This window comes from Crotalus tigris, unplaced genomic scaffold (genome assembly GCF_016545835.1).
Source record: "Crotalus tigris isolate CLP2741 ecotype Arizona unplaced genomic scaffold, ASM1654583v1 scf7180000018064.1731613, whole genome shotgun sequence".
Lineage (NCBI taxonomy): Eukaryota > Metazoa > Chordata > Lepidosauria > Squamata > Viperidae > Crotalus > Crotalus tigris.
Genome location: NW_024096804.1, coordinates 503,959 through 525,000, shown reverse-complemented (window position 1 = coordinate 525,000; position 21,042 = coordinate 503,959). Strand labels below are relative to the sequence as shown.

The window sequence follows — 21,042 nt, the reverse complement described above, 5'->3', positions numbered from 1 at the left end:
CAAGATCTTCTTCAGGTTCTTGTTCTTCTCATTCTGCAAAAACATTAGTTAATCCATTAACTCCTAAGGCAGAGGTGTCAAACTGCCGGCCTGCAAGCTGGACGCGTCATCGGGAAACCATGTCCACCCATTGCCGGCAATGGCAAAAAAACTCCGATATGTTGTGTGATGTCACGTGACATCACAAGTTTGACATGTCTGCCCTAAGGTGTGTTTTGACAATTTGTAAAAACTTTATTTTTAAAATATTATGCGTTATTTTGCCACAGTCCCATAAACATATACTAGAAGACTTTCTTTCAAAAACTTAAGATCTTGGGAGGTTTGTAAAAAATGACATTCCTGAAAGTCACATAGGTCTATGACCTGAATACAAGTTATATTTCAGTTATTGTTCAGTTTTTTAGTCACTTCCAATTATTTTAAGCTAGAGTAGCTTTATTAGGGTTGCCTGTCAGGAACTGCTTCTTGAATCTGTACAATCTAAAGTTTAAGAAACCAGTAGTAACATCTCATATTCCACCATCCTCTTTTTCTATTGTTTTCAATTTTTCCCAAGCATTGGAGTCTTTTCCAAATGCTCTTTTCACTGTCAGGAAATGTCTTATTAGTTCTAGGTTGCTTCTCTCCTTGATTAATTTCTATTCATTGCTTCTTGTCCTGCCTTCTTATCTAAAATACTTAGTTTTGACTATTTATTAATACTTCCAGTGAGCTATATAATTTTATTTCATTTATCATTGAATTCATTCTTTTTGCTGTCCAAGATACTTTTGATGATTTTACCAGACATTTTTCTTTGTTTTTCCTTTCAATGGCCCAGGTTTTTTTTTTTACAATAGGGAAAAACATGGCCTTGACAGCATGTATATTTGTTAGCAATGTAATTTCTCTCCATTTTACTATTTTTTTTTATTCTTCTTCCAAAAAGCACCTATTTCTTATTTAATGGCTATGCTTACCATACCCCTGAATTTTGAGCCCAACAAGATATGCTCTGTTGATACTTCCACTACTTCTTCATCTGTTTGCATTGGATTGACCAAGCAATTGACTCTAATCTTAGTTTTCTCTCTATCTATCTCTCTTTCCCTCCCTCCCTCCCTCCCTCCCACTAGCATGGAACATCAGATTACTTTCTGTACTCTCATCCTTCAGTATCAACAAAATTTTCCTGAAATATTCTCAATTTTAGCTTCCATAGTGTTATCATCATGATATCAAAGGTTGTTAAACTTTCTTCCAATTGAATACATACAAGCGTACATCATGATGTTCAATTCCTGAGTAAATCACAACATACATAGGACAGAAAAGGGGCAAAAAGTGGCATTTGAAAAAATTAAAAACACATCAGAAAAAAGAAATAGCTAAATCTATTTTACATTAACATTGTTCAGTACAATATACCACCCTTGAAGTCATCCTTTTCTATTATATCTATTATCTACTATGTCCCTATGCAACTTTTCATCCTTTTCTATTATATCTATTGTCTACTATGTCCCTATGCAACTTATTTTGCCTTTTGTTCTTTAAACATTTTGCTTCTCCTAAAGATTTCATCAACTCATTAATTCAGTCTTCTCTTTTTTGTCAACCTATTCATTTTTCTTTTATATATTTGTTTTATGATTAAATCCTCAATCATTCTATCTCTATGACTAAACCATCTCAACATATCTTTTTTATGCTGTTCATTCATGTTTGTATTCAATATTAATCACTCATTATCTATTAAGTCTTAGCCCTATTTTATTATTCATTTGTTTGTTTATACACCACGTTTTAATATTTTTACAAATAACCCAAGGCGGCTAAGATACTCAACACATCTTGCTTCTCCTATTTTTCCCACAACAACCCTGTCAGGTGAGTTGGGCTGATAGAGAGTGACTGGTCAGAAGTCCTCTTATTTCTTCTTATTTTAACACACATGCTTCTTAAGTACCCTATTCCCACTGATTCAATTGATTTTTATGTTTCTCTTGAGATGCCCAAGTTTCACTTCCATGTAACAAACTGGGCAGAAGTACTTTCTTATACATAACTAGTTTTGCTTTTTCTAATACATTTTCATTCTTCAAAATAGACTATATACTAACCCACTATTTTTCACCTAGCATTTGCACTTCTTAAAATGTCCTCATCCATTTTCCCATTTTTAGTCAACATTCTACATAAGTACAGATATTCAACTATTTACCTTAGCATCTCACTACTATATTTATTTATGTATAACTTGTTTATGTTTATTGTTATATATGGTTATTATGCAGCTATAATTTTTTGTTCTATTTTTCCTGTCAGGCATTATTATTTTATTCTTTGATATATAATTTGCAGAATAATCTAATCTGAAAATTAATACATCATTTTCATCATAAAAATTAATATTTGCTGAACATCATTTTGATTGTTATTCAACAATGCAATTTCTGTATACAAAAGTACATGCATATTAATGGTCCCAAACAGCATACTATTAAGATTACCACAAACACTTTTTATACATTTACCCATAATGCATTAAATTGACATTTTTCTCTTATTCCTTCCTCAATGTTCAAGCTTTTAAGCGTTCCATTTATTCCCAAGAATGATTTACTTCTACTACATATCACTCTTATCAGCCACCAACCAAACATCACCAACATATTCATGCAAAGCATTCCATAATCCAAGACTATTTTCTAATCATACATTCTCTCTGAATCAATCTATATGTAAAAATATACATTGTATCTCATTAACCTGCTAAAGAACAAAAAAATATTTTTCATAACCCTTACCTGGCTTAAAGCCATAATGCACTTTCTTAATCTTGTAATCTTGTACTGTATATTCATTCCCTTTTTCATGTGTTTATTTTTGAAAATTTACCTTGTACTATGCATATAGCATAGATCTTTTTCTAAGGATATACTCACTAAACAGTCCTTATTATCATGCCTTATTGAGTTTTGACTGCATAATATTGCAAGACTTTCCAAAAACTCAAATCTGGTTCTTCTAATTCACTCAATTTGCTGAAGCATATCATGTAATTGCCCTCAACTAATGGATTCCTATTTTCTTATCCCCCCAACTCTTTAGATTCATACGTTCTGACATACATTTTAGTAATTTCATTCAAACCCACTACATCTTTTTCTTTTCTCCAAGTTTTATAAACACAGTTTATATTTCTTTTCCTGTCACCTCATTTGTAATTCATGCTCTTTGCCATTTGTTCCTTTTTCTAAGTCAGGACTTTTCAACCAGTGGTACGGGTACCACCTGTGGTACATTGGCACCTGGCAGGTGGTACGTGACCATCCTAGAAAAGTGGTAGTTGGAGAGAGGAATGAGCTGAATCGGTGGCACCACTGCACAAGCCTGAGCGAGAGATGGTTGGAGCTGCAGGGCTATCCGGGCAGAAACACCAGGATCAGTGCTACTTTCTATGAAAACATCGGACAGGAGGAAGAGCGCCGCCGGGCGGGCGGGCAGGTGTCTTGCTCGGCTGTAGCTTGGGGAGCACTTTTTTCAGTGCCATTGTAACTTTGAACAGTCACTAAGCAAACTGTTGTAAGTCAAGGACTACCTGTACTTTATCACTTTTTTCCTTTTTTTGGTCAAGTTTTTGACACCTTGCTAGGCGACTGGTGGTACTCGGATGTTGCCATATCTTAAAAGTGGTACAATGGGTGAAAAGGTTGAAAAGCCCTGTTCTAAGTCATACTTTTCCATTGAATAGAATAGGTTTTAGTATGAGAGGGAAGGTGTAGAGCAGTTGATCCACTTTAGTCATATCCAAGCAAATTACATAGATCATTCCTGATAAAGATATTGGTTAGTTATAACACATTTTGGACAGAATGTCACATACCCAGTTTTACCCCAGGCATACTCACCCTAATCTAGAGACTAGTTTACAAGTCAATACTGGTATAGATTCCAGCTGCAATCTATGCACTCAACTGATACACTCAAAATGAATTGTGTTTCCAAATTTAGCTGCATTGTAGCCAATTGTGTTTTTTTGTCACGACCATATTTTAAACCAGCCAAAGTTTGTCTGTGGCACATTCTATTGAACAGAAATTACTCACAGAAGGTATCCAGCACTTGTCAGCCTACAGCTATATTCACACATTACAATAAGCTACAGTTTGCATTAATCACAACTGAAGACATTATGACCTCATTCATATATAGTGAGTCTATTCATATACAGTGGTCCAATGACAAAGATGCAGTTGGAAACAATGGACTTGAAGAATGAGTAAAATAAGAATACAAGGGTTAAATTTACAGTAAGCCTTTAAAATAAAAGCCTTAAAAATCCTCTCCTTTATTTAGTATACCTCTTAAAGGGCATGGAGGGGTCTCTGTCAGATAGAAGTCAAATCTGTCTAAGAAAAACACATAAGCAACTTGCAGTTATGGTTAGGAGGGCTTTTGCACAGCTTTGTCTTGTGGCCAGTTGCTAAATCATCAGATCCTGCTTACAAGTCACTCATGCCCCGTCATCTCCAGACTGGATAACTGCAACACACTCTATACAAGGCTGCCCTTGAAGTGTATCCAGAAACTTCAGCTGATACAGAATACATCTGAAGCTTCTGAGCAATTATGTGTGTTCCAGGATCAAGGAATGTTATACACTTCTGCTCCGCAAACTGCATTGGTTGCTAGTTTGTTTCCGATCCAATTCAAAATGCTGGATTTAATTTTTAAAGCCCTTCCTGGATTGTCTGAGAGATCACCTCTCTCTGCCCACCCCATTAGATATGGCAGACAAGGCATGCTGTGGGTGCCAGCAACTAGGATATTTTTTTTCTCTGCCATGCATTTGCCTTAGGGATCATTGTCCTCCCTTCCCCAAGATTAGATTAGCTCCATATCTTCTGACATTCTGGAAGTCCCTCAAGACTTGGTTATGTTATCAGGCCTCAGGTTCCTACACTGAATTTCCAAACTGTTATATACTATTTTAAATTAAGAATAGATCTTGTATTAGTCAAAAGACTCCTTTATTACATCCTGACCAGAAGCCATGTAGTCATGATCATTCCTCACTACTACTTTTGTCACATTACTCAAGAAAGAAAGGCATTTTCCCCAAATAGATCATCTCCTTCATTAAACTTTGCTCAAGATATAAAAAATTTTGGGGTAGGAATCTCCTTAATGAAACAAAATTGATCTTTATGCACAAATTATTTATTATGTTACCTTCAAACAATTCCTTGGACCATGTGCTGCTTGCTTTATGAATTTGTATTTCTATTAAAAATACTGAAACCTCTATGAATTATTTTCCTGTACCTTTGTCTTGATGCAAACTTGAACAATAGTATCTTTCTTTTGTATTCAGACTTTGCTCAGGGTGGATATTTATTATTCTATACAATCCACAGTTGCTATGCTCTTCTCCTATTTTGCTCAAATCTTACATAATTTGCAGGAAAATTATATTACTTCTCAAGAAGCTAAGTCAAAGTGCAGATATAAGGGTGACAGCTCAGTGAACATCTGCAAGGAAGTAATAAAATGGGTAGTTGTAAAATTAGAGACAAATGTATCTGTACAATAATTTTTGCTCTAGGATGATCGTTGGAAGAAATTGTTCTGCACTATCACCATTTACTGTATGAACTTTTCAAAATTTAGAACCTTTATCAATTTAATTTTGAGAAGCTCAAAAGCTTTTAGAACCAACTGAAATTTAGTAGCTTTCTTTCTGATATATAATTGTGTGTGTTCACATACAAATTATGTAAAAGCCAGTGTGGTCTGGTTGTTAAGGCATCAGGCTAGAAAGCAGAAGACCATGAGTTCTAGTTCCAACTTAGCCATGAAAGCCAGCTGAATGACTTCTGGCCAGTCACTCCCTCTCACCCAACCCATCTAACAAGGTTGTTGTTGTGAGGAAAATAGGAGGATAAAGGTGTATTGGATATATTTGTTGCCTTGACTTATTTGTAAAAATAATAAAGATGGGATATAAATGAAATAAATAAATGCCACCACACTACTGACATATATGTTCTGAATAGTTTCTTCTTATCAATAATGCAGAAGTTGTAAAAGCAATTTTTTACATTGCTAATCATATAAAATTGTGCTATTCAAATATTTACCTTAGAAGAATATTACACTGTGTTCCTAAATAATGTAACTTCAACTGGAATGGAAATCTTTTACCTGCTGGGAAAACAACAATGGACTTACATAAGCTCCCTCTCTCCTTGGTGTAAAATCTTAAATTCAAGATCATCTTCCTTTCATATGAGTATAATTTTTTTCAACAAGTTACTTACCATTGTTTTGACTTTGTAATGCTTCTGACAGGAATTGAGGCAGTTTTCTTTATTTTAGAGTTTACACTAAATATTTTATCTCTTTTCCTCTTTGAAACAGCAGGAACCTATGCTACCAGTTTTCATCAATCATTGCTAAACAGGGTTGTAAGGGCAGCAAGGGGACTAAGGAGCACTGAGAAGCTCATTCTTGATTTAGATTATAAACTAGAACCACTATGATACTAACCAGTATAAGCCATTCTAAGACTCTGTCAGCTAAAGGTCAGAAACAGCAGATTGAAATGGCTTATAAAATGTTTCTTTTGCTTTGAAATATTGGCTGGACATCCTGAATTGAATATGAGAAAGGAAGCTCTTTTTGGATCAACAAATGTCCATCAATCAAATGCATAAATGTAGGTCATCATGTCACGTGAACATGATTTTCTTATATTTTTAATTATACAGTCAAGGAAAATTATTGGAGGATGACCATCTGATGTTAGAGAGATTAACAGCTTGCACTCCTTTAATATTTTGCACCAACAAGTAGAAAATTGTCACATAACATTGGTATATAGTGTTAGAAACTAGCAGGCCCTGCAAGTACATAGGAATTCATGCACCTATAAGTTTGCATTTAGTTGTGGTTACTACTATATCTTCTCTCCTTTATTTTTAAACAGGAATACCACCTTATTTAAAATTCTTGTACAAGTATTACAATCTGCCTCTGAAGAAAAACTGCACTTCAATCATTTCATGGCTGACTGTGGAAAAATATAATCCATCTTCTCATCTCTCAGCTATATATGGTTAACTGTCTCCCAGACTACTAACTCCTGTTCATAATGTTCCTGTTATCATCATCTTTCTCTTGTACTTCACTGATCATATATTGCTTCTTAACTTCTGCTGTTTCAATCACCACTAAAATAATTTCATCTCTAACTGTAACTCATCATTTATCTTCAAGAGAAAAAAAAGAACTGTCTACTTATCCAGTATTAATAGCTCCATTATTATCAGTTATTGAATTTTAATTTTTGAATTGTGTCTTAATAGTTGAAGCTGATATTTTAATTTCAGATCTGACTATTTACTTATGTTTAAAAATGGACATCAGCTAATTCATAGTAACTCAATGAAGGAATACTATTTTTTAAAAAACAAGCTATCTTTACTGGTTATACATAAAATTGTCCACACATTTTCAATCATCTTCATGAAATCACTAAGTTAGATTGTCCAGAACTGGGGTTTGGTGAGCAGCTAAATTAATATCTCGAGTAAGTAATAAATGGGATGAAGACCAATAAACTGAAACCCAACCCTGATAAATAACAGGTAATATTATGAGATGATTAATTAATCAGAAAGCAGGTGTTTAAAATATATGCACTTTAAGGAATAGATATTTATTTATTAATGACTCAGTTATGTTCTAATTATTTTACCAAACTCCAAGCAGCTTACAGTAAAATTCCCAAGACAGCAAAAAGAATCATGTATAAAGACCAAAAGTTAAAATGAACAATTAACAATAAAATTTATTCAAAATTATTGAAAATAGCTAGTGAAACACAAAGGTGAAGTGACAACATTTTTGTTACTTTTCTTATGGGTAGAGCCCAAATAAATAAGGGCAACCTATTCTACAGAGTTGAACATATATAAACATAAATAAAGCCTGTTTCCTGGATCCCATTTTCCTGCTCTGAAGCATTATTTGGATGATTACTAAAATGATTAGATTGTCCTTGGAAAAGATGGTTCTGAAAGTAATGCAGACCCAAACCACATACAGTTTTATAGATCATAAACAACACCTTCAATTGAGGTTGGAAATTAAGAGGAACTAAATACCTTGTTCGTGAAGTCCAAATTATCAGTTTGGATTAGGGGAATACTTGTTGCTCTCCTGGACAGAGAGAAACTGGCCAATCTTGTGATTTTGGCAGCTTTTCAATGAAATTACTGCAATGTACTGTACTGTTTTCAGAGCTAACTTTGAAGACTATTTAAAAAGTGCAGATTGTGCAAGAAAAAGACCCTATGTCATATAATTGATTCCATTGCTACTTAAATAACTCTCAGATGTTTATTTAATTCTAAGAGAGTTATATAATTTTGTTTAGCAATTAGTCCCATTTCATCCTAGGATACACACTTGTAATGGTATGTGGGAATGTCCTTGGGAAATCAGGTGAGGAGGACAGATGCTTCCCAGGGAGGAGATAAGATAAGAGGGAAAGGAGCCCACAGCTGCATAACAGACAAAGAAACTCAGAAGGGATCCTCACTAACTTATCAGGCTGTAAAAAGAGACTGTAAGATTTGATTTGTACTTCCAGATTTGCAAGATTCTGTTAATAAAGTAGAATTAGTCCATCTGGTCTATTTCCTATCTGGTTTACCTGTGAAGGCTGACCACACTAGGTCATCTTTGGAGATCCTGGTTAAGATCCATTTATCTATGAAGATAGTATTATTTAGGGAAAAAGCTTCGTTCTCAGCCTACTAACCATATTAACTTCTCAGGAAGACATCCTAATAATACAGGAATGCATTGTAGGTGTTAGGCAAATACCTTTTTATGTTTCTTGGCATTTTAACCTGATATTGTATGCAGCTCTTTTTATTCGGCCCTTCTGCTGTTGTTATTTTTGCTATATATTTTTTTTAGAATGGAAGCTTTTATATAGTGATGAAATATTCATAAAATAAAATAAGCATTAAAAATATCATTACTCTCCTGGGAAGTATGCATGATCTTCCCTTTTCTAGTCTTCAGGAAGAGTTTGACAATATATTTATTCAACTATGCTCTCAACAATTTCAGTGAGCTATGCTTTTAATTAACATCTTATGTTGCTATTTTTTCTTTGTTTTGTTTTGTTTTTATCATTTTGTGCTTTATTCTTTTATATCGCTTCTATCATATCTGTTTATCATTAAAGTAAGGTCTGATTTGAGCTTTCTTATGTTGTACTTTTAAACTGAATTCCACTTCTGTAATTTATGCTGAACTATTATACTACAAATCTATTAGTAGTAAACATTTCTCCATCAAGGGAATCTGTTATTTTTATTTTTACAAAGTTTCTTGATTGTCAACTTTTGATGATTATTGTTATTATGAATTTACATATTTTGGTTCTTAGCCCAATAAATCTTGGGATGTATATTTATACTGTAATAAAGTTAGAAGTTATTTTGAATCATTTTTAGAAAGCAATCATTTCATTCATTAACAAAATACACTTAGCATAACTTTTTATGTTGAACTTATATTTTTGGATGCCTAGACAATTTCTTATAGCATTTAAACAACAACATATACCAGATTTTGAGCTCTTGATCTTAGGAAGTTAGTGCCTGTATTTTCCTGCCATAATACATTTTTAAAATGTAAATATTTCAGTTGTAATACAATCATATGACAAAGTTTATACCAAAGGGAGGAAATTAATACCAGCAGCCCTAAAACAGTTCAAGGCAAAAACTCTTGCTCACGTTTTCTATGGAACATAACAGAATAACAGTTGGAAGGGACCTTGGAGATCTTCTAGTCCAACCCCCTGTACAAGCAGGAGACCCCATACCATTCTGAACAAATGGCTGTCCAATCTCTTCCTGAAAATCTCCAGAGTTGGAGAATTCACAACTTCTGGAGGCAAGTTGTCCCACTAATTAATTGTTCTCACTGTCAAGTAATTTCTCCTTAGTTCTATATTGGTTCTCTCCTTGACTAGTTTCCATCCATTCCTTCTTATCCTGCTTTGTCCGGCCTTTGTGGCATCCCTTCAAATATTGGAACACCACTATCATGTCACTCCTAGTGCATACAAACAAATTTTCTAAGATCCATACTGTCAACTCCATGGTGTATCAAAAGTATAATACCTAGGTCCAAGATAGAATGTCCCAAGTAGAAGAAAAAGCATAGTGGTGAATCATAACATATTGGTTAAAGATAACATTCTTTCAGTAATTTTGAAGCATGGACATTCCTCACCATAGATATTAGCACTGAATGAGAGACTAAGGTACTCTGAGCTTGCCATGGATTTCCTTTGATCATCTAGATTTATTTGTTGTTGTTCAGTTGTGAAATTTTGCTACTCCACAAAATGGCAGGACCACCAGCAAAAAAAAAAAAAAAAAAAAGAATTCTTCAAAGATTGAATGATAATGAATACTAAAGTGAAATCAGCACCCTTTTATAGCAGGCAGATTCACCCAAATTCACTAATAGAATGTAACTATCCATGTGTCTCTGCAGAAATAGAAATTGTTCAACATATACAGTTTATTTTTACCGGGAACTGTACAAGATTATATACTCCCTTGCTGCAAAACCTCCCAAGGACAGAGATATATTCCACTCATGTGCTTCTTTTAGATTCCTACCATGCTACATTTTATATGGCTAGGTGCAAAAGCTGCAATAACTAGTACAAATGTGACAAATTTGTCAATTAGTACCCTTAATTTTACTTGATTAATTTTTTTCTGTTTTTATTTTATTGATATGGTGATCTATGATAACAATACATAATAATACATTTGATTTGAATTATGCTGAAGCACATATCATAATGTCCAAAGATTTTTTTCTTAGATGAGTATGGACAGGATTGCAACGGTAATGAATCACAAAAGATTCAAATAAAACCTGGTTCTTTTTCTCTCTTTCCAGCTGTGTAATTCAAGGGGATATGACTTTGGATAAATGCAGTCTGCTATCCTTGATATATATATATATAAATCATTCAGCTTAAAAGTGAAATCTAAGTCCAATAATCATTTTCAAAACTGCATATTGTTAAACTGTATTACCAGAGCAATAAACTGTTTCTGTCAGTCTCTCAGTGTGAATTCCTATACCTTTCGTTCAGAACAATTTAAAACTATACATTGATCTACTGAAAGCAATAGTACATATACAATACACACCTCCCCCTATGGGAAGATTCCCCCTCATCTACTTTTAAAGGTAAAAATCAGAAATACAAACTAAGACTGACTGAGACTAGCAGCTCATTAAAGCTGGGGTACTTTCCCCTATATAGAATTCTATTGATCTCCATAGTCCTAGCTAGACAAAAAGTGTGGTCAGGGAGGGGATGATGGATGCCTTTGCCAATAGTACTGAACAAACCTGTTAGCTAATTGCTACCAAAGACAATTATCCCTGCATTGCTTCATAATGGAAACACATTACAAAACTCTAATATACACACAGGGAAATTTGATGATTTGACTGTGGAGCCATGTGCATTGAATTTCATTGCCAAAGGCCAGCCGGGTCATTGCTGTGAAAGGGGAAGAGAATGTCAGAATAAAAGCTACCCTACCTTTCAGCTCTTTTCTAAGATCACTTTGTGCCAACTCCATTGAGCCCCCTGATCTGGCACGAATAAAAGCTTCCTCCCACCTTCAAAAGAAGCATTCTCTTGAAAAACATTACTATATTACAGTTGCTTTGACCATAGTTAAGATTTTTATGCTCACATTCAGACTACTGGCAATTAATGTTAGTTTAAACTGCGGTCACACACTCTCTGAGCTTGGGAATTGTATAAGCGAATGCATAGCATCGATTTGTTATTAAAAATCCAGAAGGAAATAACAACACTTCAATATAGTAATATTGAACTGGTGCAATATAGGAATATTTGAAGGTAATAACATGTTTGCATATACACAATTGAAACCATTGTTCTTTCTCTCTCTAGAAAATAGGTGCTTAAAATATATTTTTTTCCCCTAAATACGGCTATATTCTAAATATGGTTAGCACACAAACTGAAGGCTTACACTTCTAATGCTGGAGCTTAAGATTCTCAGCCACAATTCATTTAAAAACTTCTATTCAGTTGTTTGACCATATAATATTACAGAGTGATGGAAATTAAATACAATGAGCGGAAGCTGTGCCAGCATTATAAAAATAAATTAAAACAGCTGCAGAATTTATGATCAATCTATTAGCTTTATAATTTATAAGCCAACACATTTCACTTTATAGAGTCTGATACTGTGCTGCAGAGAGTAGTCTACCTGCCTCAGATTGTGCAGACTACTATTTTGACAAGATCTGGATAGCAGTAGGTCCAAAGCAATCAGAAGGTTGACTTTGACAAATGGAGGTGCTGCAGCGAAGTTGAAAATAACACACATCCACTTTAATCTCTTTCTTGATTAAATCGAAACCATACCATTCTGACATCATGTGATTTGCTCATGAAGCATCACTGCAGGTTACTTTAAAGGCTACATCTATTGAAATGATATTGAATTTTTAGAGGAAGTACTTTAATTCATTCAAATGAAACCGTTACGAAGTAACCCTACTAGTCACCAACTGCAAAGCTTCCAATAAAAATAAATAATAATAAAAAAGGTCTAAAACCATAGCTTAAAAAAAAATAAAAGAGGAAAGGAATATTACTAGTAATAAAAATCCCATCTCTAATCTATTGGATGATAGTTCTTTTTTTCCAGACTGCTTATTTTTTTACCCTCAAAGAATAAAAATACATGTACATGTGTCAAGGATGCTCTAAATCCTTTTACCATTCCCATAGTCAAATTCCAAAGGTAAACATTACAAGAGATAATAAAAATGCAAAAGATGAAATTGTCTTTCTTACATGAGACTAGGCAAATATTTATGGGGCAGTTGACAAACTCCTGCCTAGTAAAGGAGCCAACACTGAGAGCAATTACCCTGATATTCATGACTCACTTTGAATATCACATTGAATATTTCTCATAAATCTTTTACGAGCACATCCCCAGAGCTCACTTAACAGCCGTTTTAATCATGCAGTTGACACAGAGAAAATAACAAAATGTATTTTTTCAGTGGCAAATTAATTTAGCCTTGAACCTCCTCCTGAAGCTATATTCTTTTCATTTTTTTTCTGTCTAATACTGAGCTCAGTTAAATTCACCTTAAAGTTCTGAGATTTCAGAATTTTAAAGTAGAATAAGTTTCTTTTCAAGAATTATTTGGCAAAATTATTTATGCCATGAACTAATTACAGTTTCAGAACTTTGAATTCTTACTAATTTCTAATGAACTTCAAGAACATGCTTATTTCTTGAATTCTCGATGAAAGGATTGCCCCACAATAGAAGAATTCTATCTGTAGTATTTTGCCTTAAAATATGATAGCAGGGTATTAGAGTGCTATTTTTAAAGGGATGCAAACAATTATCTGTAGCATATAATCTGTACCATAACTCTGTTAAGACCTTAAAATAATCAGTTCCACATGTAATATTAAGAAGTATTTTTTTCCGTAGAAAAATAATTTTGAAGACAGTAACTAATATAAATTCTATAATGAGGGATAACGTATATACTCAGTGCAAAAAACTCTGAGGATGAAAACAACGTGTTATAGTTCTTACTTATTTATTTAATTAATTAATTTTATTTCTATCTTGCCTTTTCTCCAAGAGTTCAATGTGTAATATGCAACATAACCTTAATAAATTTTTCCCTACAACAACTGGAAATTTTATGAGATTTAAAAAGCTGCCTTTATTCACTTTACATTTTTAGTTGTATATCAATAACCATAAAAATTTTTAATATTACTTACGTACTGATCCATCTTGTTCTTGTAGAAATCTTTCTAGCACAATTCGAGCCATAAGTGATGGGGCAAAATCCACCTTAGAAGAAAGATAAACTGTAACCAACTTTCATTAAAATCTGGTTTTATTTCATCACTTAGATCAATAAAGCGGTGTCAAGGATGCATCCTCCATTATCTCAGTCATCTTTTCAGAAAGGTACATTTCTCTGACATGGTAAAAATTATGCTATAATCTGATAAATAAATCTTTTGGACCACATCTTACAACAACGTTATTATGCATTCGTATTCATGTATGGCCTTATATTTCAATTTTAAAAAAATCGTCATAATGGTTCGTTTTACTGATTTGTGTTTATTACATTGTTTGAAATAATCATAGACAAGATTAAATAACATATTTAACATTTACCCAGTAGAAGTGAGACCTGAAACAAAAGATTGTGGCATGACTTCATTAATTCACACTGACTCCTTTGGCACACTCTGTTTCTTCTGCTCATGCATGTTTTCAGGATCAACTAAATTACTTTGTGGTGACTGAGATTGCTCAGTGCTCCTTCTTGGTTGGTGCTCTCTTTCTCTCATTGTGGGGAAGAGGATGAATTGTATTTTCATTTCTTATCACTTTTATATAAGTTGTGGTCCAGAATTTGCTACTGCAATATTATTACAATACTACTTCTCCAATTTGGTCTCCTCTAGATGGACATCATTACGTGTTTTAATATAGTGAAACTTCTTCAATAACAAAACAACGTCTCAAATAATGACATTTTAATTTATTTTTCCAATAGAGCTATTATAAATTTAAAGGTTACTATATTGTACATTGTATTACAATGAAATTATTGTGATTTATGCAGACAAATTTTGTGCAAAGTTGATTGCATTAAGAATGTCTACAGCTTATTTCTTCGGAAAATTCTAAGGGAACCTTTAAAAGATTTTATTTTTGTAAATTAGTAATGATAAAAATCCAGATATATAGGTACTGTTATATCTAGATCGATCACTTTGTATAGTACAACATGAAGATTATGAGACAAAAAAAATGAATATAGAGAAACAAGGATTGCTCAAATATACTTCAGAAATGAACATCTGTTTAAAAATATCTACTTTCATTGTTAAAGCTTACATTTATTAAACAATGTGAAATATACTCTTGACCAAATGCCAGACTTTTAAAGAAAATAATTGCAAATGATAATATTCATTTTTTTTCATTTTTTGTTTTATATGTTTTCAAATATATTCATATATTTGGGGAAACAAAACTTATTTTGATTTCTACATGCTTTTTTCTAAATGTATATGTACTTTGATGCACTGAAATTCCCCCTAATAGAAAGAAATGCTTTTTACAAAGAATTGCTTATTTCTGGTAGCTCACATCAGAGCTGACACATGAAAAATGGTGAAATTACTGAAGGTAGACCAGCCAGAATAAGGACTACCTTATTAGTTCAGGTACTTGCATCTTCCTAATTTTCATATTAATCATGAACCCATCTTTCTCTGAAATAGGGCCATCATGCTTTATGTCAGAATGTAACATGTAAGTAATATTCATAGTGTTTCAAATCTCACTAGAAAATATTTGGTGAGAATGACTAGTTTTATTTTTAATACATATACGAGTTTTCATTTTTTTAAAAAATATTTTAAAGTATACAGTGGTCATATTTAATATTTTTAAAAGGTTCAGCATTTCATAAAAAATACAAGGCACTATTCTAATTTAGCATATTACATACTATGATGCCTGTTATATGCTTCTCACCAATTTTTAAAGCAATCACTAATTGACTCAAATATTACCATTACATCATTGGTCAGCATATGGAATAATTTGTCATTTAAATATTAACTACCATATAAAAATAGCAACTTGATTGTGTAGAAATAGTCATCAGATGTTTGACATTGCATGTTTCTCTAATTGCTAAAGCTGATTACAAAACATACATTTCGTATATATCTGCATGAAATAGTAATTTCAGCAGTATTTTAAACCTTAAACTTAAAAATTTTAAATAATTTTATTTATTTCTAAATTTACAATTTAAGAAACCCTAAGTGTATAAATTGCTAAGATAGTATCTGAATAAGGGCATGCTTTATGTACCAGAATTATCTGTTAGAAATGGGGATTGAAGGGGGGGGGCTGATGCAAGCAAGACTGTACACATGATCTATTTCGGCGACTAGAAGGGGCGTTGTATTACCTGAACGCCTTTTCTCAGCATGAGGAATGTAGAATCCACAGATGGGTTGATTTAGTCTTCTAGCCCAATCAGACCAAACAATCAAAGTTGCCATGCCTCTGCAGGGTCTGACCATGCTGCAGTTTCGAAAGGGCGAAGCGAATGATTGTGTGATGTGATGGCTCCGAACTGCTGATACTAAACTAACTGCTAGTAATGATCAGGGAGGGGGTGGATTCTACATTCCTCATGCTGAGAAAAGGCGTTCAGGTAAGACAACGCCCCTTCTCCAGCATGTAAAGGAATGTAGAATCCATAGATGGGACATACCAAAGCCCCTATGATCCCACGGGTGGGAAGCAGGTTGGTTAAGTGTCGTTGCTGAAATGGACCACTTATTATAAAACCTGATGGCCAAAAGCAGCCTCTGCGGAAGAAACTTGTCGAATTTGTAGTGGCGAATGAATGGTGAAGGGGACAACCTCGTAGCCGCCTTACAGATATCCTCTATGGATGCCTGAGTCTGCCACGCCGCCGACGTGGAAGCGCTACGAGTAGAGTGCGCTGTCAGGCGGCTTGGGACAGGTAAAGAGTAAGCCTGGTAAGATTGAGAGATACAGGCCTTGATCCACCTGGAAACCTTCTGTCCCTTGGAAGCTGAGTGGAAAGAGACAAACAATGCCTCCGATTTGCGAAAGGAAGCTGTCCTCTTAATGTAATGACGCAATGCCCTACGTACATCTAGGTAATGCCACTGCTTTTCTAGTGTCTGAGAAGGATTGGGACAAAAGTTTGGTAGTATAATGTCCTGAGCCTGGTGAAACAGTGTATTCACCTTGGGAATGAATGAGGGATCTAACCTCATCACCACTCTGTCCTGATAAAAGGTACACAGGTCTTCCCTAACTGAAACAGCAGCCAGCTTTGACACGCGCCTCGCCGATGTGATGGCTACTAGGAAGGCCACCTTGTGGGACAAAATGTGAAGAGGACAAGACCTTATAGGTTCAAAGGGAGACCTAGTGAGTGCCTGCAGAACCCGAGGTAGTTCCCAAGATGGATACCTGTGTACTACCGGAGGTCTGGTGTTGGAGACTCCTTTCATAAAGGACCGGACTCTGGGATGATGGGACAATGGAGTGGAGTTGGCACAGGTGAACACCATGGAAAGAGTGGCCACCTGTCTATGCAAGGTGTTGGGCGCTAAGCCCTTATCGACTCCATCCATGAGGTATTCAAGAATCACTGGAATAGTGACAGAAGAGATAGACAAACCCTTATAGGTACACCAGTCACAGAAGTTCTTCCAAGTGGCATCATAGATCCGGTTCATTGCCAGCTGTCTGGAAGCTTGGATCATAGCTATCACCCTTGAAGAGTAAGATCCACACATCAGGAACTGGCGCTCAGATGCCAGGCGGCTAGTTGTAGCCACTGCGGGTCCGGGTGGCGTATGGCCCCCTGCGTTAGAATTATCCTCTCTGGAGGGATTTGCCAAGGAGGGGGGGCTATGGCAAGGTTCACGAGATCCACGAACATGGACGCCTCGGCCAATATGGGGCCACAAGAATTAGCTCCACCCGTTCCTGTAACAGCTTCCTGATGATGGCTGGGGAAGGGGTGGAAATGCATAAAGAAGGCCTGCCGGCCAAGGGCTGCAGAGAGCGTCTTCTCCCTCCAAACCCTGGGATGGGTACCGAAATAGAAACCAGGGAAGCTGGGCATTCGTCGGAGATGCAAACAGGTCGACTTTGGGCCGACTGAAATGGTGAGTTATCTCCCAAAAGAGACGGGAATGTAGAAGCCACTCTGAATGATCTATCATAGATCGACTCAGAAAATCTGCCTGATCATTTTCTACCCCTGAGATGTGTTCCGCCTTTAGGGACAACAGATTCTGTTCTGCCCATGACCCCAGACACTGGGCCTCGGACATTAGAATCCGCGATCGAGTGCCGCCCTGCCTGTTGACATGGGCCTTTGCCGCCATGTTGTCTGTCAGAACCAGCACATGGTGGCCCGCCAACTTCTTGTGGAAATGGCGAAGTGCTAGGTGTATGGCTCTGAGCTCTAACCAATTGATATTTTTCTTGAGATCCCGTTGGGACCACCGCCCCTGGGCGAATTGGGATTGCAGATGTGCCCCCCATCCAAACAGACTAGCGTCTGTGGTCAAGGTTACCCGAGTCAGTTCTCTGAACAGGGATCCTTTGGACAATGCTGGGGACAACCACCAGATGAGGGACATGAGTGTCTGTGGCGGGACTTGCACCCTCTGTGGAAAACATGCTACACCCCGTTTCTGGTAAGGGAGTAGAAACCACTGCAGTTGTCTCGTATGAAGCCTGGCCCAGGGCACTATGGCAATACATGAGATCAGTTTCCCTAACAGCTGTGACAGTAGGATCAGGGTTTCACGTTTCTCCTTGCGCACCCTGGTGACCCTCGTATATGCTGAGCTGACGCTCCTGAGACAGGAAAACTCGGCACTGGTTGGTGTCTATTATTGCTCCTAAGTGGAGCAAACGGTTTGCTGGGTTCAGATGGCTCTTTGGAAAGTTGATCATAAATCCATGATCCTGGAGTGTCTTGATTGTCAGTGCCACGTCTGATCGGGCATTCAGGGCCGAAGACGACTGGATTAGGATATCGTCCAAGTAGCACTGAACATGGACTGGTACCAACCTGAGCTGTGGGGCAAAAACCGCCAGGATTTTGGTGAAAACCCTTGGAGCTGACGATAGGCCGAATGGCGGGGCCCTGTACTGATAGTGATGGTTGGAATACCTGAATCTGAGAAAATGCCTGTGATTTGGATGTATGGGAACGCGAAGGTAAGCTTCTGTCAGATCTATGGATGTAAGAAAGTCCCCTGGCCGAATACTGCCCAGAACAGAATGAAGAGTTTGCATCTTGAATTTTTGGTAAATTAGGTACTGATTTAGAGCCTTGAGGTCTAGGATTGCCCTCCATCCTCCCGAGGTCTTTGGTACCATGAATAGGATGGAGTAGAAACCTAGTCCCCATTGATCTGGGGGTACCCGCTCTATTGCCTCTATGCTTAACAGATGACGAATGGCCTCCTCCATGAGACCTTGTTTCACGGGATTTCGGGATAGGGGGCAGGAGATGAAGCGCTGAGAGGGGAGTGTGAGGAACTCCAAAGACAGTCCGTCTCTGATAGTGGTTAGAACCCAATTGTCCGTGGTGGTGTTTTCCCATTTGTGGAAGTATAGTGCCAGTCTTCCACCAATGGGGGGAATCCACCTCAAGTTACTTTGACTTTCGGAAAGGATGACCTCTTCTGCCGCGAAAGGGCCACTTAGCCTGGAATTGTGGCTTTGGCTTGTCTCTGTAGCCAGACCGGTCCGATGAGTGGTCCGGCCCTGCTTGAAAGGGCCGATACCCGCTCCAGGTAGTTTGGTCTGAGCCAGACTTAAACGACGGATGCCGGTTGTATGGAGAAAAACATCTGTCCATTTTTTTGACAATATGAGCTAGTACCTTCAACTTTTCTTTGTTTTCAGTCAGGTAAGGAGTGAGAGCCTCTGCAAAAAGGCGACCCTTTTGATATGGTGCTGCAGCTACTCTCCATTTGTGCCTGGTATCGGCCTTCCAATTTTTTAGCCAGAACAACCGGCGTGTAGCCACATTGGAAGCTATGGCCCGAGCCGAATATTTGGCCGACTGCAGAGACACATCCACCATGTATTCCAGTGCGGCCCTTAGTTTAGTGACATCCTGATGAACCCTTACTACGTCTGGGGATATTCTGGTCTGTAATTCCCTGAGCCAGATTATTGCGATTCTGGCGAAGAAGGAGTTAGATGTTGAGGCTCTTATAGCCCAAGCTGATGCCTGATGGGTCCTTTTGAGAGACATCTCAGACTTCTTGTCCTCAGCCTTAAGGGCCTCCGACATATCTCCTGGGATTTTGGTGTCTGACAGTATGGGGGCGAGAGCCTCATCTACACCCGGAACTTCGAGGACATCGTTGAGGGAAGGGACCGTATCTAAGAGCTTACGATCTAATCCCCCAAGAGCAGAGAAACTTCCAGGAGATCCCCACTGATCCTGAATGGATTTGAGAAACATGGGGGGACAAGGTATCTGTAGGTTCTTCTTGACCAGTTCCAGAAACAGTGGGTCAGAACTCTGTCCAGAGTCCTGATCCATCGTCTGTGGTTTCACCGGTTCAATTTTTCCGGTGACATAGGCCTTTTGTAAAAGAGAATAGAAGGAATTTGGATTAAACACCCCTACCATAGGAGTGGCCTCCACCTGAATGTCTTCCCCGTCTGACCACATGCCTTCTTCTGGAATCTGTGCGGAATAATCCGATATCTCGCTCCCTTCAGATTGAGGTGGAGAACTGTGATCTAAGATCACATACTCCCTGGGATGCATAGTTTCCGTGGGCATAGGGGGGTTTGATGGTCCTTGGACCGGAATGGCCCTCCCTGAAGTCGCCTGAGCCTGAGCCACTGCCTGTGAGATCATGGCTTGGAGCTGGACAGTAAATGAAGGATGTTCGGGCCCCCGAAGACCTGCCGCCGTTGGCGTGAAAGATGCTGATGGGATTGGGGGAGGGACGACTGTAGTAACCTCCCCCTGAGACCCACAAGACACCGAGGAAGGTCCTGGCTCAGCAGCTGGAATTCTTGGACCTGTAATCTCAATTCTCGGTCAAAGAGGGACAGATGGTCCCGTTCATATCCCAGCAAAGAACCCTGGTCCAGGGTCTGCTCGGGAGACCAAGCCCATGATGTGGATGCAAGAGGAGGGGAGGGGATAAGCTGTGTCTCTCCTGCCTGTCGCTGGGCTTTGGAGAATTGTTGTTCCAATGCCCTATGTCTGCTATCTGCTTGCTTGTCATCGGCCTTAGAGGTCCGTTTGACCTTGGCCTTGGCTTTTGCAGGTGTATCC

The 21,042-nt window shown here is 37.2% G+C and overlaps 1 protein-coding gene across 4 annotated transcripts in view; it reads right to left on the bottom strand.

Moving 5' to 3' along the window:
• The window catches only part of CDIN1 (CDAN1 interacting nuclease 1), a 142,937-nt gene that overhangs the window by 71,360 nt on the left and 50,535 nt on the right, over nt 1-21,042 (bottom strand). For all 4 annotated transcript variants that reach the window (XM_039347325.1, XM_039347322.1, XM_039347323.1 and 1 more), the window contains one exon: nt 13,910-13,982. In XM_039347325.1, coding sequence (XP_039203259.1) covers nt 13,910-13,961 — 52 coding nt within the window. In that variant the 5' untranslated portion in view covers nt 13,962-13,982. The remainder of the gene's footprint in view (nt 1-13,909; nt 13,983-21,042) is intronic.